We start from the raw sequence: 24,639 nt of genomic DNA on the forward strand, positions 1-24,639 counted from the left end.
GGGCAGCACATGGCTTTGGCTAAATGAGTTTCAGCAGGTACAGTTTACCTACTGCACCTCTGGGCGTGTGCAGTGCTTTAAATGAAAAAATAGAAGTGCAGGTACCAGAGTACCTGCTCATTTCTGAAAAGTGCCGTTACTATCCAATTAAAAGTATTACATCTTTTCTTGAGAAGTGCCGTTACTCTCTCTCTCAAAGTAAAAAAAATGCCGGTACTCAGTTCCAGACTGTATCGGCCCATTTAAAGCGCTGGACTCTTGTGTGAAGAAACTGTAGCGTGAGCGGGTGGCGGTGCCTCTGTGTGCAGCCCTTGACCAGAGGTGGCCCTCAATGCAGTGGTGGGTTTAAAGGTGCAGTGGTCCCTCGGTCCCTGGCTGGTCCATGCTGCCGCTCCTAGGGCTGCGGATGCAAGCCCAGGTAGCGAGGGGGCGGTTCCCTCGGCTCCTCCTCTCCATCCCTCCCAAGAGCAGCCTCCTCACTCTATATAGAGGGGCTGCGACCACAGCCTGGCTTTGGACTGTCCTGGCTGCCCGCTGCACAGGTTCCGGGGCTCTCCGATTCACCCTCCGCTGCTCCTGTCGGATTTCTGTAAGTACGAGTGACAGAGACAGACCTCCTGCCGAGGGGCCCGTCTCCCTCTTATCTTAGCGGCAAGAGCATGCCATGTTCTGTCAAGGGTTGTTTTTTCATTTCTCCGGGGGTGGTAGTATGACAGGAAGCTAGTAACCATTAAAAAGTTAAACCGCACAGGCACAAACACATGGATACTCACACTTTTTGATTGGAAATTATATTTAAATTGAACTACTATTTTGTGTTGGCAGGCAGATATGCCACACGTTTTCTTATTCAGCCTACCTTGTGGCAGTTCTACTACTGCTGTCAAACACAGCCCATCAAATATTTATTTGTCTTGTAAAATTTCTGCTAATAGCATCACAGTGGTGTACTACTTGTTGAATACCAGGTGTGGCTTACTGCACAAGTTAGAAATGCCCATATGCACAAAATACATGCTTTCACGTATTTTCAAGGAAGTCGGAGAAGGTTAGAAATGTCTTCAGTGTTTTTCACTTGCATCATTGCAGCTTCAAAATTGACACTGTTTTTGCAAGGGTCACGAGCCTGCCAATGTACGTGGCTGTATGTGAGCTATACATTTCTCTATATTGCATTTGATTTATGCGATTTGCCTCGCATCTGTGGCGTACCAGGGAACTGAGGCAAGGAAAGCAATATGCCCAGGATAACACAGTCTACTCATGTGTGGAAGCCAGCACTGGAAGACGGGGTTCTTTGTCCCTGGTCCCACATTTTGGCACTGGACCACAATCAAGTTACATTTGTTGAGTTGGAAACAGCTCTTCATGTGACAGGCTGACAGTGTGATTGACACTGGCTATTTTCACCCGCTGGAAAAGTTGAGAGTTGGGAGGAAAGCTGTCTTTGCGGCCATATGCCATGTGTGGTTTGTAGATTATCAATGGGACTTGAACTTTTCTAATGCTCCTCTCCCTCCATAAATACTGCCAGTAAACGACAACATGTAAAGTGGGCTACTGGAAAGCAAATTCTTGTATAGCCTCATCCTGAAATTGCTTTGTGGCTCAAATTTCAGATTCCAACTAAAGCAATATATGTATCTGCATTTAAGTCTCTGTATTAGCCATTGCAAAACAATGTATTTAGTGGAATTTTCTCCATCACCGTGAAGTTAAACTTGCGACATGTGTTTCGCTTAAAAAGTATAATGTTCTGAAAGTACTATGATATTGATGACGTCAGATATTGGCTGCAGTCAAACAGAGCATTACAAGGTGCATGTACAGTCATTTTCAGACATAGGGCCTGTTACAGTTTTAACTAGTTGATGGGGTCTTATAGGCGACACCACCACTCTGAATGTATCTATCTATTGTAAACGGCTTCTACTGTTATGACCTACAGTTTGTATATGTTCATGTGTTCATATTGTGGACCAATTCCTTCTAACAAATTATCTGTATTGCAAGGAACCCTGGATGGGTTTGCTTTGTCTATCTATGTTGTATTGATCCGAATACTCATAACATGTCTTTGTAACATCAAGATAAAACAAAATAAAAATAGGTTAAAAAAATAGTTGGTGTCTTATGTTGGGCACCTGCAGTGTTAGTGAAAGGGCCATACAGCTTCTGTTGGTTCCGCTGCAGACCGGCGCGGTCACATCTGATGTAAACAGACCATTTTTATGACGAGCTTCAAAGGGCATATTATTCCCTATAAGGGATGTGTTTTGCATTTGTTATCATTAGATTTTTTTTGCACCAGCTAGTATTGAGAACATGCCCATATATGGTAGCACTCCAAGATGTCAGCAGAGGGGCCATGGCAAGTTACTGGCAACCTGCAGCAGGTCCTTCTCCCGCATCTCAAGTGCCGCTCTAGAGTTCAGGAACTCTGGAGCCTGCCTGCAGCTGGGTGGGTTTACAGGGTTTCTGTTTATATCTGTGAAAAGAGTCCTTATATTTTGGGATAGCGGGGACTATTAATTGGATTCTCACATGCTATGCACAAGAAGCATCTGTATTTTTGCACGTGTACTGCCTGAGATATGGTTGATTTTTTAGGCAGTAGTGAAAACAGGACAGGAGGTTAACTCATGACCAAAATGAGTGATCTTGGGCAATTCACTTTGTTTCTGTGGCATTGTTAACTTACATACCAAACTTGGGGGCACTGAGTGGTGTACCAAGGCCCATCATTAAGCGCAAAAAATATGGACACATTGAATTTTTTATTCTACTTTTTATGACTCCCTAAAGTCAACTGTAAAGCGACTGTGCTGAAAACAACAGTCACCCCTTTTCTTTGCATCAAATCACAGGGCCATGTGTTGTTTTCTTTTTAGCAATGGAATCGCAACTGAGTACATCACAAAATGTGGTCCAGCGGCCCACCCAGGGCTTTACATGGAACCAACAATTAACGCTTTAATTAATTCGATTTAATTCCGAGCTTCCACATCCCACTGTCAACAGAGCTTGGTTATTGAATATATGTTAGAAATCTCGCCTTAGTTCTTGTCCACATGATTTTGCAATCTTAGATCCTGGTCTGGGTCTCGTGTCCTCCATTCTATTTTTCAGTGATAGGTATCCTGACAGATCTCTCTTTCTCCAAAGGTGTACATTTAAATAATAATGTATTATGTTACCTTCTTCATTGTAAGCAGTCACGTTAAAGGCTGCCTGATACTGCAATCTTCGGTGAACGAAGCCTGCCACTTCAGATAACACCTGTAGCCTGGCAGGCCAGGTGCCCAGTGTATACGACAGATTAAGGCCCCAATTTAATGCTCAGTAGTCGCTGAAAACCCTCCAGTTTCTTCAGGAAACTCCAAGTATGAAGTAGAATTCATCATCAGATTATCTTTGTATGGCTAACCCTTAGATGGAGAACCTCAATGTACAGTGCTTTTTGGGGCAGCTTTGTTTGGTCTTCTTTCAGAAAGGTTTTTTTGTGACTCTGATAATGCTCTGTGCAAGAACACCTTTTATCACACTCGGGTTATAATGAAGATAAAGGCTTAAAACACTGCATTGTTGCAGGAACACAACCAACTCTTCTCTTCCCACTTCATATAAGGTCCTAGGTCTTTTCTACCAGATACTCAGTAAAGTCCTAGCCCATATAAATCACTCTCTAAGTAACATTATTTTGAGCGCAAAGAATCTCGTATCACACCCTAGAATGTAATCCATAAAGCGCGTCACACTGGGTCATTTTAGCCAAAAGATTGACCGGCCTATGGGGAAATTATGAGCTATCCAAAGAGACCGATCCCTTCAAGATGGCAGATTAAGGATGGCAAAGTTAGTCTAAAATCAGCCGTAGCAAATCACTTTTACCTGTGACTTTCAGAAGTGGCAGCCATTTTGGGAATCTCCCAGTTTTCATATGGGACAGTCTCCCTTGGTGTTGTATTATGAAAACATTCTTACTTTTATTCTCTTTGCTACATGTGTTGTTTTCTTTTTCTATATTTTTTTAGTGCCCGTTAGTTGTTTTCTTTTTCTATATTTTTTTAGTGCCCGTTAGGACGGGCTATCCCCAGGAATGGCCTACCAATCAGTGCCAACTAGATCGGAAACGTTGCACACTTCTGCAACAGGTCACACCTCTGGGTCACATAGTCGTACAGGGTTGGCCAGCTTAGGCCCGGGACTAATAGATCAATGCCAGCTGTACAGGACATTCAATTAGGATTAATTTTCAAATATTTACAGTTAAGTGAAACTCCTTTAAGTGGCCAGTAGGTATGCTAAAAAGCCTATCTCGGAGCTGGTCTGGACCTACATTATAACTCTATTGTCTAGCCCATGTGTCCCATTGGTGACTACAAATTGAATTAAGGAAGAAGATGACTGGCCTATATTAAAATCTAGGGGAACTTAGAGAATCCTGCGGCTATAAAATGTGGGAAGGGCTTGGACAGTGTAGTTGCACATGAAGTAGACATGCAACTGATCCTGTCCAACCCCTACTGCCTCTTTCGGAGGGCAAGAGGTCCTGTTGTCAATCCAGCTTATCTCTGTGTGGCCACACACCCTAGATCCAATGTGTATTGTTAAGTCAATGATCAACTGTTTATGTCCAGAAATAACTTATTCTCCTTTTTCTCAACAGGCAACTACTAAACAAAAATGTCACAAAAATCACTAAGCGATGACGAAAAGTTCCTCTTTGTGGACAAAAACTTTGTCAACAGTCCACTTGCCCAGGCGGACTGGTCAGCTAAAAAACTGGTGTGGGTCCCATCCGAGAAAATGGGATTCGAAGCTGCAAGCATCAAGGAAGAGAAAGGAGATGAGGTGCTGGTTGAGCTTGTGGACAATGGGAGGAAAATCACAGTGGGGAAGGATGACATTCAGAAGATGAACCCACCCAAGTTCTCCAAAGTGGAAGACATGGCCGAGCTCACGTGCCTCAACGAAGCTTCTGTACTGCACAATCTGAGGGAAAGATACTTCTCAGGGCTCATCTACGTAAGTATACAAAGATCTCCCAAGATGTCACTCATGAATCAGAACATAGACACAAATAAATCTACATTTCCCATCACATATTGCAAAAATACGTAACTATAAGACAAACTAGGGTCATTCATTTTCCCACCGATCATATTAAAAGACATTGGCTCCCCTTAGATTGTGATTGATTGTTCTGCCATTTGGACATTGCTCTTTAGCCGTACGCCCATTGCCTCAATTTCCCCCTCAGCAGAATACATACAGTATTTTGCAGTGTGAAAACTGAGGTTTCTTGAAAAACACACATATCACATCATGAATGAGCTAACAGCCAACAAGAGAAGAGAAAAGTCAAGAAGTAGTGGAATAAGATAATCGAAAAGCATGCTGAGATGAACCAAAGTAGGTAGACTGATTGCTTCTGGGGATAGCAGGATTAAAATATACAGAGCTTACTTGCATCATATGGCCAATTCCTGTCAGATGTCAGTGCCTTGGTTTAACTAGCCGTGACCATTGTGAGGGGAGTGGAAAATAAGTATGGATTGATTGGAGAGTTGACTCACAGTCAGTCAAGTTGAACAATGCCAATATCTTTCTAAATCTGAGAACATTGGAGTTTTGAGTGTACCGCTGAAGATAATGGAGTGATCCATGGCCAATAATGGCTGACTCAGACCTTCCACCATGGCATTCCAATGTTTGTCTTTTTGTTGCTCTTTTTTATTTTAGAACATTTTACCCTAAGTAACAAAAATATTCTAATAGCATTAAAATACATGAAACCACAGAATCGCTGTATAAAAAGCCCATCTCTAGTTTAATTTTTACAGTTGAGTTGTTACGGCTCCAGTCACCTGTAATAACGAAATGACGTAGTTTGGTTTGCACACTTATCTGTTCTTCTAAAATGAGCAGTGATCAGTGGAAAGGAGATATTTATGGCAACATACTTATTTATCACATACTTTAATTCATTATAGAAAGTAAAGAATGTCTCTACATTAATTCTGAGCTACAGCCTTTAAGTTTAAATTTTATTCTACATATTCCATTTTTCAGCATTTAAGTCTACAGCCATGTTATCCCTTTCTTTCAAATCTGTTTTATTGCAATTTTGAGCGAAATTTATATAAAAAAATAACAACAATTAGCGTAAAAAGAACAATAATGTGGGGGGGGGGGGATAAAGAAGAGGGGAAAGGCCAAGATGTTATCCCTTTCATGTGAAAGTGCAAGAAGCAATGATGTAAGCTTTTTGTGAGCAGGAGATGGCGTAACAATGTAATAAAAGGAATAAAATGCCCCGGGTCATACGTTAAAAGGATTTTACAAGTCACCTAAGAGTTCTATGACCTTGTAAGGGAAATCGACCATCAGCCTCATTCCTCTATATGGCCATGGCCTACTCTGTGACTTATATTATCATTGGAGTGTGATGTAAATCCCAGTCTAAGTCTACAAACAACACCACCAAAAAAAATCAGCGGAGATGATGTGGACTGAGAAAAAACGTATCCATTCCATCTGTAATTAGAAGATGAGTGTCCACATGGAAAGTTGTTTTGTTAAGTTAGGCAAGACTTCCACTGAATTTTCTCTCCTATTCATGGAATGCATATTGAGACTGTTAATGTTCTATTTTGTTGTGAGCATCACTGGAAATGGAGAAGCTCTTTGTGGTACCCTCCTAGAAGGAAGCCTCACACGAGAGAAGTCAGACTCATCTAATTTCCATGTTTTCTGGGCTGTCACTTTGAAGATCTCAGAGGAAGTCTGTGATTAATAACCAAGCTGTAACATCTGTATTTGGCAAGCTGAGTACATTGTTAACATCTAACATCTGGAACCATGGCCTCTTGATTGTCATAAAACTCCTGCACTTGATGCAGACTTTCCCACAGTTGGCATTCCATCCTGTTAACTGGGGTTAGGTCAGGAGGCGTGCAAGTGCCAGTAACTCAAGAAGGAAGGGTACCCTTTCTGAAAACCCATGATAAATGTGAATATGTGCAATTATATAATTTTACTGAAGTATTTGACATTTAGAACCCCATTTTCTCCCAAGGTAGCTTGCTTTTGTTAGTTTTGTTTGTTTATTTTCATCATCTTGTTGTCTTTCCTGTAGCTTGTGAGTTTACTTTTTATCTACGAACTTTTCAACTAATCAGAGCAAAGATGGCTTCTGCTTCTGGGCCCCATCCAACTGGCCAAGAACCTGTGGCACTGAGACACTGTCATATCTTTGTACTAAAGGCACAATATAAGGTGTATTCACAATATGAAGTCATTGAAGTTCTACACCTTTAAATTAACTTCTCTGTGGGATGTCAATGAGAGGTCTTCAAGTCCTACGGTATTTTGTTCTCGAATGTGTAATGTGATTTAAGGTAAAGACAGAAAATCTGATTGAATTGAATCCCAGATCTTTTTGAACGTGGGACTATTTTTGAAATTCCTCATGTTTCATGTAGCTACCCCAAAACACCAGAAATCCCATGCTTAAAAGACCTCTCACATTTTGAAATGACTTTTTTATATATTTGGTAAAATCAGACCACCTCTTGTCAACTAGAATAGAACGTAGAGGATTCCAAAGCCCCAATGAGCTTATCGTCATCTTGAGTGCAGTGTTCTTCAAGAGCTTTTTCACAGATATTATTCCTGACTCGAAAAAAACCTGTTTCCCTGAATTGACTCATGACCTTGGTTTGAATGTTTTATTTTGGTACCTACAGAAAACAGTGTACCGTATTTTCCGGCGTATAAGACGACCCGGCGTATAAGACGACCCCCTACTTTGCCTGAAAAATGTTAGGTTTTGTGCTATACTCGCCGTATAAGACGACCCCCACTTCCAGCGCAGTCCAATGCAGTCCTGCATAGCCATTCCGAGAATGTACGGTACCGGTATTTTGAACTTACCGTATTAGTCTAGTCCTCCTCCCTGTGGGTGAGCAGTAAGGCTTTATCAGTGGACAGTGTTACCTACCTAAGCGTTTATTTTACAAACTCAAAGACTGAACTCAAACAAATTGGTTGTATAAACAATCTTGCTTTACTCGCAATATTTTTATTTAGAACCATATGAAAAACTGTCACTTCTGAATATACCGGTACGGTACGGTAAACATAAATAAGTGCATGAAACAGTGCAAGTGGATTAAACGTCCCATAACTTTCCATAAATCCAAGGGATTTCTACAGGATTTACAACGTTCCCTTTAAAAGCCTTCAAAATCCTCCTCTTCGTCATCTGATCTCATAAGTAAGTCAATGAGATCTTGTGGTACATCTGTAAGGCAGTCATCGTATGGATCTGGTACCAATTCCGTATCAGATGATGTGGTCTCTTCTTCGGCATCCTCTTCACCTTCCCACAAATAGTCGTCCTCCATACCATCTAATGAATTTGATATGCCACACTTCTTGAAAGACTTTATTACAGTTTCTGCATCAATGTCGTTCCAGGCCTTTATAACAAAGGTGCACAAAACATCCAACTGTGGAGCACGCATGTTTCCTCCTTTTGTGAATGTTTTTTCACCGCTAACCATCCACTCATTCCACTGTTCTCGGATGCGATCTTTAAATGGCTTGTTTAGGCACACATCCAGTGGCTGCACCAACGATGTCAATCCTCCAGGTATAACTGCAGCATCTGTTTTTATTCTTGCCAGCCTTTGCTTGGTGCTCGGAGTTAAATGAGCCCTGAACATATCCCACACCAGTAGACTACGTCTTTGTAGAAGTCCACCTGGTCGCCTGCTCCATACATTATCAAGCCATAGCTTTACCCCTTCTTCATCCATCCATCCTTTCTCATTCACATGCACAAAACAACCAACAGGGAACTTGAGTTTCGGCATTGTTTTTCTTTTGAAAATAACCATTGGTCTCAGCTTTGCGCCATCAGCTGTGCATGCTAGTACCACTGTGAAACTGGACTTCTCATGTCCTGTTGTTTTTATTAAAATTGTCTTTTCGCCTTTTTGATGGACAGTTTTGTTGGCAATCATATCGAAATTCATTGGAGTTTCATCCATATTTCTGATGCTACTTAGCGCATAGCCATGTTCATTGCGCAGCCTAATAACGTAGCGATGGAAGCTATGCATTTTGGCATCAAGATCCGCAGGTAATTTCTGGGCAATTTTTGTCTTTTGCCGCAATACCAGATTATGCCTTCCCATGAATCTGGTACACCAGGATACAGTGGCCTTAAATCTGTGGCTGAGATCTGGATTAGATTTGGCCCACTGAAGTGCAACCAATCGGATTTTATTTCGGGTCACGACATAACCACTTTGCCGATGCTCGGCCACCATGTCTGCTACATGCTTTTCAAGTTCTGGCCAATGTGGGGTGCCTCTTCTTAATGCACACTTGCCCCTTGGCATACTCCGTAATGCTTTCTCATTTGCTCTCCAGGCCCGAACCATCTTTTCTGTCACTCCATATTGTCTTGCAGCAGCACAGTTATTATGTTCCGTGGCAAAATCCACAACTTTAAGTTTGTAACTGGCTTCATATTTCCTTCTTCTTGCCACTCCTGGAGCCTTGCTGGGTTCTTGACTGCCAGCCATTTGCACTGGATGCGCTGCTGGAGCCTTGCCGGGTTCTTCACTGTCTGCCATTTGCACTGGATGTGCTGCTGGAGCCTTGCCGGGTTCTTGACTGTCAGCCATTAGCACTGGATGTACTGGTGCTGTACAGTATGAACAGGTGCAGAGACTGTCTTCAACACCACACGTACGGTACGGCAAATACGGTATCTGGTCACCAGACTGCCTTTCCTCTTCGCAACAACCAGCCAATCACGGCAAGTGCTCTACTGCCTTCGGTAACATTCGGGAACATTCGACAGTCCCCTTTCTATGCCCACGCCCATGTCAAGGAGAGAGGGGCGCGTGCCAAAACGTGCCAAACGTGTCAACACACCGGGCGCTGCCATCTTCGGCGCTGGCTGCCCGTTACCATATACCGTATTTCGGACGTCCTGCTGCCTCGTCCTGCTGCATCGTCTGCCTGGGGATGTGCAAGCGGTTGGAGGCGCGTGTACAGCGGCAGCGGCAGTCGAGGTAAGACTCATGGCGCCATTTGCTCGCTTGTGAAGCGGTTTGACACCTTCGAGTGAAGTCCTTGCTATGAAAAAAACGCTCGCTTTCGATACTTCATGGCGCGGGGCCTGGTTGTGGACGTTGCCAGGGCCGGTGGCTGTATTTTTTAACATAAGGTGTGTTGTTTCTTGTTACATACGGTATTTCCTATTGTGAAGCGGTCTGACACCTTCGAGTGAAGTCCTCGCTATGAAAAAAAAACGCTCGCTTTCGATACTTGCACAATTCATGGCGCGGGGGCTGGGTGTGGACGTTGCCAGTGTCGGTGGCTGTATTTTTTAACATAAAGTGTGTTGTTTCTTGTTATTTCCTATTGTGAAGCGGTCTGACACCTTCGAGTGAAGTCCTCGCTATGAAAAAGCGCATGAAAACATACCATAACATTTTGTACCCGGCGTTTAAGACGACCCCCGACTTTCCAGAAAATTTTAAGGGGTTAAAAGGTCGTCTTATACGCCGGAAAATACGGTAGTTGTGTGACCACACGAGCCAAGCAATATTACGTAGTATGTCGAAGGTGTGAGCTGTGTTTGGAGAACTGTGGTCAAAAAAAGTTGCAAACCCCCAGTGTTCTCTGACAGAGAGGCCACATGGGCAGACATGTTTTGGCTTTACCAGAGCGTAAACCAACTGTGGGCAGAAGGGCAATTTTTTTACACGTTGGAGGCTGCAGTTTCCACTTGGTGTTGCGATATCACATCCAGCGCATTCTGATGCATGAGTGCTGACGCCAAACATCAGATCCCTGCGTTCTCCCCTAACACGGATCGGAAGTGCTATGGGCTGCTCAGCTAAGCATACATATCAGCTTTTGCTCTGATGACACACATAACCTACTGCCACAGCTGGCAAGAGGTAAATACTTACAGAAAAGATTTGGTTATTCTCCTAGGAGTGTTTGAGTGCCCATGTTACTAGATGGTAGCCTCATTTGTAGTACCCTACTAGATGTCTTATTTTCTTAAGATATGGTGACAGTCCACAGCTAAAGAGACACTATAATATCCGGCATGTTTGAACAACGATGAGGGACTTCTGACCAATTTCATCCACCAGGATCAGAAAGAAAAACCTTCTGCCCCTTGATGGAAATACAAGAAAAGACAGCAAAATGGCCACAGAATGAGGCTTTTGTGGGAATGGGGGATTATGACCGAAAACATCTGTAAACGAAATGGAAGATGACTCAAAATTGGCAGCCCCGTGGATCCCGCCGGTCAAGAGCCTCTGGGGAACCAACAGCTGGTCCATCGTACAGTGTCCATGCTGACAGCTGTTTTGCTAGGGCCGTGTGCTGCACCACAGTGGGCCAACGGGATCCCATAAATATTCCAGTGAGTGAGTGAATGGCCCAAGGACGCAGTGCGGAGTAGGGCAGGCTACACTGACCTTTCAAAAGACTGTCCCCATCTCACCATGGAGGCGATCTAAGAAGTGGATGTAGATTGATAGTCCAGTCTTTACAGAAAGTATTGAGGCCAAGAAGTTGTCAGCAGTCCTTAACCGCTTTCATCTATGGCTACGAGACAGACTATTGTCAAATGTTCAAATACTGAAACAGGCATGGCTCCAAGAGTAGAATACAAACATCATTTAGCCCTAGCAGGGCTGCATAATATTAACATCCCAAAACATGTGTTGTGCATGCATTAAAGCCAAAAGCGTGTGCGACCCATGATTTCCATCCAAAGTCTATCCAAGTATGATCCACTGGACTGAGGTAGTGGCATTTTGCTTTTCTCTCCTAGGGTTAACCCCTTACCCCATGAAGTCAAGACACCTAGGTGCCTGTCTTTAGCTTTTATGTGACAACTCATTGTTCTCAGGCGCCCCTGCCCAAATCGGTTACTACAGGCCAACTAAAAGGACAAATCTCAGAATGCAGTAGGTGGTTCAATGAAAGATGAGAACTGAGAACATGGTCTCCTGCCAACATGGAGTAAAAAGGCAACCCTATTTTTCCTCTCTTTCATTTAACGTCTATTTAAGTAACAATTCTTGCAGAGGGACCCTATACTCAAGCTATGTCTTGAAATGTACTTAAATCTTATGGATGGGCTAATAGCAAGCTTTCCAACAAGAGTTTTTGTAAGGAAATGTTCCTTTTCATTAAAATCCGGCCAGTTCAGGGACTAACCCGAAAACCTCTGCTGTCACAGCATTTCAATAAACCAGCATCTGTATTTATCAGTTGTGTACTTTGACTTTAGTAGCCCTTTTTCTGGTTTCCCATTGAACTTCGGTTTCCCATGTTTCTCCTCAAAAAAATTACCGGCCATTTCTTCAGGCCTTGAGGATGCTTCCTGATCTGTTACCTCAATGAGTGTTTGTGTGACATCCTCTGTATTCTCCTTTAACATTACATTCTGCCCCGTTTGCTTTAATAATCATTTATATATAGTCAACAGAACTGTTTCTGAATAATATCTGTGCCCTTTTTTGAAGGTGCAGAGGCAATAAGGCTTCAATCCTATTTAAGCTTCCTGCCCTGGAATAATCATTTTACAATTCTATGGTTTCCATTGACTCAATGATAGGATTTCCTTTCAACAGCCATTGCTACACCTCAGATGGCGATGTGAAGGGAGGAACTGCAATGTAGGACATTTTAGGAACTTGCACTTACCCGAAAATGATTCTTCGAGTAGGCATGGACACTTTATGCATCCATCTTGGGTTCTATGACATCATTAAGTTATTCTTGTTTGGTAGGTCCACTGTAAATAATAGAAGTCATAGTGGTGTGCCCCCTGAATATGGAAACCACAATATCGCTGAGACACAATATTGAGGACTAAATATCGAAAAACAAATATCGATAGGTAATTGAGGCTAGCTTTTTTTTATACATAACACAAAATATATATACTTACAGTGCAGTACATATATCTTCAAGGCATGTAGATGTGGAGTTAGGAATAGTAAATCTATACTTACCTATATGCACGTATTTTTCGATATTTCGTCCCTCGATATTCTGGCCTAGATATTATTGTACCACAATATTGTTGGTGTGGATATTCAGTACTACAATCAGCTATAGTGAATCTGACTCTTCCTATGATGGCTAAAGGAAGAAGCTTCAATGCGTACCTCAATTTGGACGTATTCTCTAAGGTTTCTCAAATATTTTCCTCTATCTGAAGAATTTGTTGAAGTGGGAGGAAGTTTTAGAACAAGCAATGCAGGTACAACACCATCCATGGCCAGCATTGCACAGGTGCAATATTGATGGCTCCTGCCTCTTACTTTGATCTTCTCTGCACTCAGCCTCTGTATAGACTTTGGTGGAATGACTTTCTCCGCAGAGCTGCAGTATAACACCAGATGATGTCTTCAATATGTTTTCATATAGGATCAGACTCCTGAAATCTGAATCTTATTGAGTTTCACATTTGTTTTTATTAGCTTTTCATTAAGAAACAACATAAGATAGAAACATACACTTAACAAGAGTGCCCCTTCCCATAGAGAACCTGCTCCCCCACAATCCCCTCAACGAACAAATACCATAGATGAAACACACCCAACTTACCGTTTTCACATCCAAAAGAGGACACCTCTCCCCTGCAGGGCCCTATCTCAAACTCCAGCGCCCATTATCATTTAATAATGCATCACCATCGTATCTTTTTTCCATGGCTTGTTGATATCTTTAACTGATCTTTACTCTGCCAGGTTTTAGGAGACTTTTTCTCATATTTGTAGTTTTATTAGTAATTGGCGAGTTTCTCTCAATAGTGTTGCTCAAAGCTCACAGGCTCTGGTCAGGTAACATGAGACAGGTGTCGCAACTATATCCATTTATTTCTAATGTGCTACAGCAGCAAATGATGGATGGAATGCTGAATGAATCATACATTCACCCCCAGTCAATAGATCTGGGTTAAATCCATTATTCTTTTGCTCACAATGCTACCCCAGTTTGGACCCAGCCAAATGCAAATCAGTCTTGAACCTGCTCCCCATGCGAACAATCCAGACGAAACTGCCAACTTCCCTGGACCAGAAACTAGCATCCTGCGACCGGTTTTGGGGCAACAACCCTCGTCAGGCAAGGGACATACATCTGGGCATACCAATCCCACTTAGGGCAAAAAGTACTGGTTTGGATATTGCCGGGTCCAAACTAGGGTGGCATAGTAAGCAAAAGAATGATGGATTTAACCCAGATCTCTTGACTGGGAGTGAATGTTTGATTCATTCAGCATTCCGCCCATCATTTCTTGCCGCAGCACATTTATTTCTTGTGGCACTATCTAGGTTCTTCTCAACCTGAGAGAATTTGCCTGCTCCCATGCAATCTCTTCTCTAGTCTGGTCTCAAGAGTGCGTGTTTGTGCCTGCCCCTTCCTGTTCTCTTCCTTAGGGCAGGAAGTGGTCATTGTCCTTGGAGGGGCAGTATACAATCTCTGACCCTCCCACAGGTGTCTAGCCCCAACACTACAGTATGGCTACTTAAAAATACTTCTTAAATAAAGATATTGTTGAATGAGTTATGTCTCAAGAAATTAATATTGCATGCTCTATATCGACCTAGCCACTACTTCACATTGTAGGTAGAGATGAAGCTAAGTATAGTAGTTATATTTGGGTTCTTAACTTGTGATAGGCGATGGGTGATATGGATGCAATTATATTATAAGTCAATAATATTAATCTCGATATAGAGTCATCAATGCTTCTTCATATGTGCAAATGAAACCAGCTTATCCTGTAAACACCTCTCTGTGATGTCATTTAGATGGTTCCCCTCCTTCAATTAATCAAAGGATAAGTAATAGACAAATTCATGGGCCTTAAAATGCACTATTTTGGCTATATCTCTCAATAACTGCCAAGGTCAATCATTTAAAAAATGGGAAAAACTCAGAGTAACAATAACAAGATCCTGAAATGCAGCTTCTGACCAATAGCAAACCCCTGATATACACACAGGGAAACTAACCAATCTAAAAGGAACACATCATAAACATCTGTGACATGGAAGAATCATAATACAGTAAAGCTTTTGTGTTTCCGAACTCTTGAGAAGTGACTTTAAATTGTAGATGCCGAAAGACCTATAGAGAAGGTTTGGGGCTTACTTAAATAGATTCAAATATGTTAAATCACTTTGCCACAATAATATGTTCAACACTTGTCATAAGGCCTGACTGTTGTCATATTCTAATCTCATGCCTGCTATAGAAACACGTCAATTATCCTGATAGGGCACGAAATAGCGTGAACTGTGCCATCACTCAAACCAGAAAGAACAACCCTACACTCAAGCTAGTCAGACAGTGCTTACTGCCAAACAGTGCCTGATTTACTATCAAAAGGGTCAGGGCCGGCGTTAGTGACAGTGACACCCAGTGCGACAATCACTTTTGGCGCCACTCACATCCAATGACCACCTCCTCAGATTCTCTCACTACCCCAAGGTGAAAATTCTCCTCATCTCTCGAATCGGTCTAAAGACGGTCCTGAAAAGGTTAATCCTACACCATGTATCCTTTGTTGTAAAAGACAATGAGGCATCAATCGCAGAATATATCTTCACCTTGCACCATTAATTGTGCAAACACAAGGAGATGGTGGACGGAGTGCTGAAACTTTTCAAACACTCACCCCAGTCACAGATCTAGGTTGAATCCATCATCATTCTTTAGCTCACTTTGCCATCCCAGTTCAGACACAGCTATATGCAAATCAGTCTTGACCCTGTGCCTCATGGGAATAGTCCAGCCTGAACTGCCAAGCAATGTCTTCCCTGGAGCGGAAACAAGCATCCTGGGACCGGTTTCGGGCTAACAGCCCTCATCAGCCAGGCTAGCTTGAATCCATTGGCAAAGTGAACAAGGGACTCACGTCTGGGTATACCCTGCCAACTTAGGGCGGTTTGTGCATCAACCAAATTATCCAAAAGTTCTCACATTTATGAAAGCAATGGAGAAAGCAAATTCTGTCCAGCATATCACCGTAACACCATGACCATTCCCCACCCCTAATGTCAAGCCAACCTAAAAGCCCCAAAAAACAACACAATACCTGTAGAATTCAGCATCTCCTCCCTAGCTGCTAATTCCATAGAGCCTGCCTTACTGTACTTGGTTGCATCTGAAATTAAGGACAATACATGGCATAACATAGATCAGAATAGCCTAAATAACATGCTGATAATGTTGATAAAGCTGATAATGTCGATAAAGGTCCATTATGATATCTGTGTTACATTCTTTACTTGTGGTCCTAAGTCTTCGCTTGGAAAATAAATATATACCTACACTTTCGAAGTATCTTGTTTTAAAATTCAAGAGAATGCTACCCCCAGTTTCAGCCTGTTACCTTGAAAAGCCCTGACTGGGCCCAGTGGCAAATCTTTAGCCCCCGAGCTCCAGCGGGCCCCTTACAGTACTGTACACGGGCAGCGGGCCCCTGGCCTAATAGCTCCTGACTGGACCCGGAGCATGGAGGGCCCCCTCCATGTACTTTGCAGGATGGCCCCCTCAAGGTTTGTTACATCATTGACTAGACCGGCGTTTAATTTGAGCCAGTGGTTTCCGGTGCTCAGCACCGCCACTTAATCATCATCAGCGCTTTCCATGAGCACCAGTTAAGGACACATTCATTTATGGTAGGCACGGGGGAGATTAAGTGATCTGCCCAGATTTGCTAATGCTGAGACTCGAACCTGGTTCCCCAGCTCCTAAATCGGCAGCTCAGGCCATTACACCACATCCTACCCCCACTTTCATGGTCAGTAGTTAGTTCTGTTTTAGGGTCGCTAACAGGAGACATGGGCTGGTGCAAGCTGCCTCCTGACGAGAGCCAGGCACATTTTTTGGGGGCCAAATTAAGCACTGTACTAGACCGGGTTTAGTTCTCTTAGCAGTGTCATCATAGAAGTGGTGGGCTATTCCTAATATTCTCAACTGTGATTTGACGAGGACTTGTTTTTTCAGTACTGAAAAGCAGACTGGAAAAGAAAGTCAAATGAATTAAGTAGCTAAGTTTGATGCCCAGTGCCCCCTAGCATCCCTTTCCATCGCAAAAGAGTCATATAAATTGGAAGCTAGCCTTTAAGTGGTGATGGGAAGATGCCATACAAGTGATAGAGCCTCGGGTATGTGCTCAATTAGCTGGTAAACACTCAGAAAGCGGTCGACTTCAAGAGCCAAACATGAAGATGTACAATGTACTTATGGGCACTCATCCTAGAAGAGACCATAACAAGAGCTCTCCATCAACGCTGGCGCGTTCTGTCTAAATAAGGTATGGAATGTCCTAATCTGGGGTCCACTTGGCAGGCGCAGATGGAAGCACTTTCCACTGCTGCCATGATGTTCCGAACTTCTTGCCTTCCTCCGCTGGCACCCATGACCAGTTTCTGCAAGGGATGCTCTCGCTGTCAAGAGAAAGGTCTGAGTAGCCTTTTTGGCAAGTGTCTCTAAGTAGCTGGGGAGCGATACTTTATACTGCTCGGTTGTTTAGACTATCTCGGAATGTGAGGATTCTGCCACAGTTGTGAGTTAGAGCCCAACGAAACCATGGTTCCTCCAATGGGAGAGTCGGTCATCTTCTCGTCTTATAATTATTACAGTTCAGTGTAGTCAGGCCCACAGCAAAATTAGAATTCTAGGCTACAGCTTTTTACACTTTAACTACATATTTACTGCACTCGCCATTTAATCAATGACCTGCTACATAATTTGCAGATTTAGATACAACATTTTTGTTTCTACCTGAAACGGATCAAAGGTTTTCAAAATAACTGCACAAGAGATGCAGTGCTGCATCCTAAAAGTTGACAAAGTTAATATGACTCAGCTCGCTTTTGATTCCTATATTCAGGCATTTAAAATGCTGATAAGTTTCCTCAGTATGTAAACTTCAGTTGTTGATATACGGGGGGAAGGACTTCTGGTTTCAGCAGAACAGAAAAACATTAAGTATTTAATGTAATTCTTATTAGGCGGAGAGATTGACTCCTTTTGCTTGAAAACATTCTCTTTCACTAGTCGCACAAATTCATGTTTACTTCACAGACACTGTTCTCAAGGCAGCTGTTATCTCAAGAAGGATATTTGTACTTTAAAATAAGCCTTAGTATTTTACATAATTTTTTAAGCTTTGATGTCTTGGAATGCATCCTTGTGAGCTAAGTGTGGCTATGTATAGGTTTTACACACACTTTTACACTCAATGGGTTTTAATGTACAAAGAGTTGGACTGGTCTAAAGGGCTATTAGGCAGTGCCTATGGGCTGAACTAATAGGTCAGTGTGTTGACCAGTTTTTTGACTGTTTGTGGGCCTGTTTTATGGTCTGCTGGGGCGGCTTTTACTGTTGAATTTCCTGATTACTTGTAGCAAGCTCAAATCCATGAAGGATTCCATACCTTTCAAAACACTTATACAGCGTGTCTTTACACGTTCAAGCTTGCCTTGATTTGCAAACATGGGCCACATTTTTAGCTATTTTAATTCACTAATGGGAGCCACTTTTATTTTGGTGTCCAGGCATATTTTCTATCCAATTCGGACCCTGATTGCACATTTTTACACAAACTATTATGCTGTTTGAGGTGGAAAGGACAATTCCAACACTATCATGAGCCCCCAGCTGATAGTGAATAACGTTTTCACAAAGCATCTTCTGCATGTCTGCATGTGTAGTTTTTTCCCTTAAGAAACATATGTATTTTAGCATTGGGATATCTTTTGTACTGACGTATGTTATAGTGTTAAAATATTGTGGCAACCACCCAGAATGTGCTCTCATTTATGTAACATGCTGCATAATTTGCTTCCTTTTGCCACATAATTTGTTCCTCCCGTGCCGCACAATAAATGTAGCCTTGGCAGCAGTCCGTCAACCTTGTTTATATGTGAAACGTTTGCCATCAGATGATTGTAACTGCATGTCCATTTTTTTGAAACATTTTTTGCACTGGGTTCTTGAGGTATGAAAAATGCCGTAGAGCGAGCCCGAACAAGAATGGCGCCATAATGCGCCAACACAACAATACAAGCTTTCATGAGCGGGAAGTGCATTCCCAAGTGTCTCATCTCAGATGGAATCAACCCAGCGAATAAAACATGCTGGCTCAAGTGGCACTGTAATAACTGTGCCTGTAGGAAGGGATACTCATGGACAACTTCCTCCTTTTATTCAGGCATTCGTACTTAGAATTGGGTCAATCGAAAAAACGCTTGTGGTATTTGCTCGCCGCACACTGTTATTTCCTATACGTAATACGTGCTCACTCTCCAGGTCAACCGTTTAGAGGGACACAAGACTTTTGTTCTATGGAACTATTAGTCTAAATAACGGTGCTCCTCTACTTTGTATTTCTAGATTCGTACTTAGAAGACAGAGATGTTTTTTCTTATCTGGTCACAGGAAATAAGGTCCTATTTATGCTTAAATTTGTGTGTGTAATTGCTTAGCAATGCCAAAAACCACCCTTCTGGGCTTGTTTGCTATTAATATCTGTATCGTTTGGTGCTGTGTTGTGCATTATCGCTGACTCTCTCTCTCTCTCTCTCTCTCACACACACACACCCACTCACACCCACTCACACACATACACATACAGACACACACATGGGCGTCCGCAGAAATTTTTCCAGGGGGGGGCAAAATGTTAACGTCATCACCATCCTCCAACATGATGTGTGCCACGTGGGGCACACAAAACCCTGCGGCGCAGAACTAGGATAGACTCAATTAAATGCCAGGAATCCAGGACATGTGACTGACCCTACCACGGGCCAACAAACTCCACCTGTAGGGAAAACGCTAAACCTTCTAAAAAGGTGCTTTATCTCTGTCTGCTAGGTGTGCAGACTTCTGGGTCCTCGATCCAACACCAATCAAGGCTGTCTTCAGCATGATTCGATTTTTATCAGAATACTTTAAAACAGCCTATGATTAAAGCACCAGATTAAATATACTGTATGCACAGTGTATGTTAGGGATTATTTGTAGCACACATATTTACCAATATTAGCTTCTTGGTGCTAGAATTCATTATAACCTTTATCCAAAGTTAAAGCACAACGTCAAAGATAGTAATAAATAATGCAGCAATCACACACACTAGTGATTTGACAGTGGGTGCTCCCTTTACTAGAATTCCCCGGGCATTGCTAAATTTGACACACATTCAATTAATTTATACAAAATAAAATGTATAGGTCCAAATGTTAGCTATATTTTTTAAAAGAAACTTAGAGTCCCCCTATGTGTAGTCAATGTCAAATTGACATTGTGCGCACGTTTAGGAATACAATAATGGCCAGCTCCCTTATGCGGAAGCCCGGCACCATAAATGTGTGGCACATGCGGCGGCCGCAACTGCGCCTCATCACAGGTCCAGGGATGCTGAGTCTTACACAGTGGTCAAAGTGGGGGATAAAAAGTAGGGAACAGTGGGTGGAGAATCAGAGGGTGGGAATAACCCAAGGATTGGATCTGTGGGTGGAGCCAGAGGTGTGGCTAGAATGCGCAGACATCCCAATTTGTAGTATTTGTTTGGCATTTCACTGCCCAGTTTAATCAACCAATGGATGCACATGATTATTTAAGGTTATAATGAGTTATTGACATTAACATATATTCACAAAGTGGGATATGCTTCTAATCACAGAATGTACGAAATATGTACGAAATATGAAAAAATGTGGAAACACAAGCACTTTGTCTCCGAGCCATGGAGTTTCTGTCATCAGCACTTCACCCTTTTTCAACAACAGCAGTTCAAACATGAATGGCAAAATATGCTAGTTTGAAAATGTTTTCTCTAAAATGATGGCTCTGCCATATTTGCCTCATAATGCAAGATCTGCTGCATGATCTGACCATTTAAATTAATAAATTGTTTGTAGCTCAAACATATTAAAAGTTAATATAAAATGTGACTTGTGTTGCTGCGGAGTGGATGGCCTATTGTAAAGGTTGACTGGTCACCTTTCTCACTGCTGCATTTGTATGTTACACTGGTACTAATAAGGCAAAATCTTTCCAGAGATTGTTAGCATGTGTACACACGTCAAAATAATAAAATATCTGAAAATATACTGCATTATGCTGCACCTTTTTTTAATGCATAATTTAGTCAACACTACGGCATAATGTTGTCATCCTTTGCTTCATAAATCATTCCAGTGGCCCCACAGCAGGCAGCACATGTTAAAAGTGCTTGTGAATGAAGCAGGGAGACTGTGAAGTTTGCGAACTTATTTTGGTGTGTGAAAATCCTGCATTGCCAATCCCTGGTGAATTGCAGCTACTGCTGCTGAAACAAGGCCAATGGAGGTACCTTTGGGTGAGGCAGACTTGCCTTAAGGGCAGGGCCAGCCATAGCACTGGTGGTGTCCTGTGCATTAATGTTTGTTAGTGCCCTCCAATGACCACCTCTGCCATGGATTCCCTCACTACCACCCTTTAACTGTGCCCTCCAAGTCTCCATAACCACTCTCTCTCAGATGCATTTAATTTGATTTACAGCGCCACTCATACCATTGTAGGGTGTCAGAGCACTTTACATCACACACATCACACAGAGACAATCAATATGTGTGTAAATCACTGTATAGAAAATGTTACATAAGACTAAGGACTACAAGGTGTAGGAGTCACATGACAACCATACCAGTAGCCCGTATAGTTTTATAGTGATTGGTCTGGAGAAACACAATACCCGGAATGATGAAAACATAAAATGGAAGGTGCACACAATTAAAGTCAAAAAAGGCAGTAAAGTATTAAATATCTTCTTCTTTATTTAGTAGTATTCATTGGACATAGGCACAGCCAACGCGTTTCGTTCCATTTGCCTTTAAGGAACTTCGTCAGGGCAAAAAGAGTATAGTTCAGTGCTGTCAACAAAGATGGACAAAGATGTGAGGATCAAAGGATTGGCTACCAATAGTGGGTCAAAGTCGTATGACCTGTAGAGACGGTGTCCTCACTAAGTGAGAAAGTCCAGTTGGAATCCTAAGGTAGACTCCCAAGTTCGCCAAGGCTGACTGATATTGAGTGTAGGATCAGATGATGAATACAATTGAATTATAGCTCGACGGGAGGTCTATAATGTTGAGAGAATGAGACCCATGGCTGGTTTTATGCACCTGTATTAGGGTGCTTGTCTTCCGCAATCCGCTTTCTCGTGGTGTCCCGGGACACCACGAGAAAGCGGATTGCGGAAGACAAGCACCCTAATACAGGTGCTCGGTGGTTAATGCCACGAACACCGCACTACTCTTCAGATTGGCAGCGGTATCGCCCTTATATCTGGCCTTCCCCGGGAAACTGAGTCAAGAGGAATATAAAAATATTCCCCACGGGAACCAATAGATTTTGTTATTATGCATAAAACCAGCCATGGGTCTCATTCTCTCAACATTATAGACCTCCCGCCCTGACGAAGTTCCTTAAAGGCAAATGGAACGAAACGCGTTGGCTGTGCCTATGTCCAATGAATACTACTAAATAAAGAAGAAGATATTTAATACTTTACTGCCTTTTTTGACTTTAATTGTGTGCACCTTCCATTTTATGTTTTCATCTCTCTGATTCATACACCTATTGGTAGCAGGTGTAGGAAGTAGTTTGCACCACCCTAAATTCAGAACTATAGATATGGAGTGCTTGACCTGGTCTGCTGCCTTGGTCTTTTTGAATTTTGTTGACAATACCCGGAATGTAAAACGTAATACCATGGTTGGGGGTTCTCCTTAATAATCAGAATTGATTTCTGTCCAAAAGAACACTTTTTGGGACATTAGGATAATGTTTGTTGGGTGACGGGGGGGACATAATGCTCAAATGCATACCGTGCAGTATGTATGCAGCTCTTAGATAACAGTTAATAGCTCACTGTTCTAAGTTAGGATTTTAACTTATAAACTGCAAGTAACAAAAGAATCTCTGACAAAAGCAGTAGCCCACTGACCTATTTACATTATGTGCACTTTGTGATCTGCATGGCGCATGTTCTTTGCAGCCAGTACATTAACCATCTGAGCTACCTTTCAATGAGTCAAAACTTCCACTAGACAAAATTCTGATCTCTCTCTAGGAAGAACATTAATCACCAGAGTCCTCGTGACATTTTTATTGTTGCCAAAAATTGCTGGAAGCCAGGAAGGAGGTAGCAAGCGTTTTTAAAACCATAATATACTTGCAAACAGGATGCCGTCACCTAAAGTCAGCACCCGATGCGTTCACACTAGTTGCACCGCCCTAGAGCTGGCCCTTCTCAAGGGTCCTGTGAGCTCAGTGACTGTTGTTCTAGGGTGTGCTGCTTCATAGGCCTGCCCGCAAGACTGGAGGTGAACTTCAGTATGGATAGTGGTGGACAAGCCTTGAAGGTTAACCTACATGTGTCATGCAAGGGTCCACCTGCTGGTACGAAGACACCAGGACTTCTAAGGTGTTGCGAAGCCTTCTAAGGTCTAGCATGTGATTGTGCTCTCGAAGGAGAGTGGTCTGGTGGGCTGGTTATTAAGGCTGAACCTGGTTCCCAGTTCCAAATTCAGCAGCTCTGACCATAGTGCCACATCCTCTCCCCCACTGAACACTGTACTGCCCCACTGACAAAAACTCCCACTGTTTTCAACTACAACCTAACTGTTGCCCGCTATAAACACCTGGATGCGCAATTTAAATTACGCACTAGACAAGATCACTATGCGGCCTACAAAAAAAAAGGAACAACATCCTGGCAGAAGCAAACACTTATAGGGAATGCAAAATTTACCAAACCATGGGAAATGTAAGCAGGAACAACATGGTTACCTTAATGCTTTTACACTCACTATTCAGAAATCAGTGATTGCTTTTGCCTGAAAAGTTAAGGACACAACTAATGGGCCCATTTTAATGGCCATTGCTTATATCCTTACAAAACGTAAGCAGTATGGTAAAAAGACCACATCCCTGGACGCAGAGCCGCAGCACACATTTTGTTTTCCAATTCACACATTTTGGTACCTCCAGGATTGGTGCACTAGTTCCAAGTCCAGGGAAAACAAAGACAAGAAAATAAAAATAGCGCCACACTGGCAAACTCTGTAAAAGTGGTGCTAATGTGTTTCAGCGTGAATAAAATACGTTTGGCCAGTTTGCTACCACTCTGTCTTACTTTATTTAGTTATTTATCTATTTTTCATATTTTTAGCCTTTTATTCCCAATGCTGCACCTTGGAATTAAAATGTCAGAAAAATACTACATTCCCAGCAAAAGCGTCTTTCTTTATTGGATCCATTTCACAGGGAAGCAAATAAAAGAAAGGAGAGGAAAGAGAGTGAGAACCCCGTCTTGAAGTCACGGTTTTCATGGGCGTCCGCAGGGGGGGGCAAGCGCCCCTCCTTGCCCCCCCCTGCGGACGCCCATGGACACACACACACACCTGCTGGTTGTACATGAGGAGACTGCTTAATTTGTGGAAAAAAAGTGCAGGGTACCAAAGCCTTTTTAAGGATCCTGCCGCCAACGCTTCTCAATACCGTGGTTGT

At 42.5% G+C, this 24,639-nt stretch overlaps 1 protein-coding gene across 4 annotated transcripts in view; it reads left to right on the plus strand.

Moving 5' to 3' along the window:
- The first annotated feature begins 373 nt into the window (after positions 1–373).
- The window catches only part of MYH11 (myosin heavy chain 11), a 285,530-nt gene continuing 261,264 nt past the window's right edge, over positions 374–24,639 (plus strand). For 3 of the 4 annotated variants that reach the window (XM_086941439.1, XM_086941437.1, XM_086941440.1), the window contains exons 1-2: positions 465–589; positions 4,670–5,028. In XM_086941439.1, the coding sequence (XP_086797565.1) occupies positions 4,687–5,028 (342 nt within the window). In that variant the 5' untranslated portion in view covers positions 465–589; positions 4,670–4,686. Of the gene's footprint in view, positions 590–4,669; positions 5,029–24,639 lie in introns of all 4 variants that reach the window. The other variant, XM_086941438.1, reaches the window with a different exon arrangement.

The sequence above is a fragment of the Lissotriton vulgaris genome, chromosome 10 (genome assembly GCF_964263255.1).
Source record: "Lissotriton vulgaris chromosome 10, aLisVul1.2, whole genome shotgun sequence".
Taxonomy (NCBI): Eukaryota; Metazoa; Chordata; class Amphibia; order Caudata; family Salamandridae; genus Lissotriton; species Lissotriton vulgaris.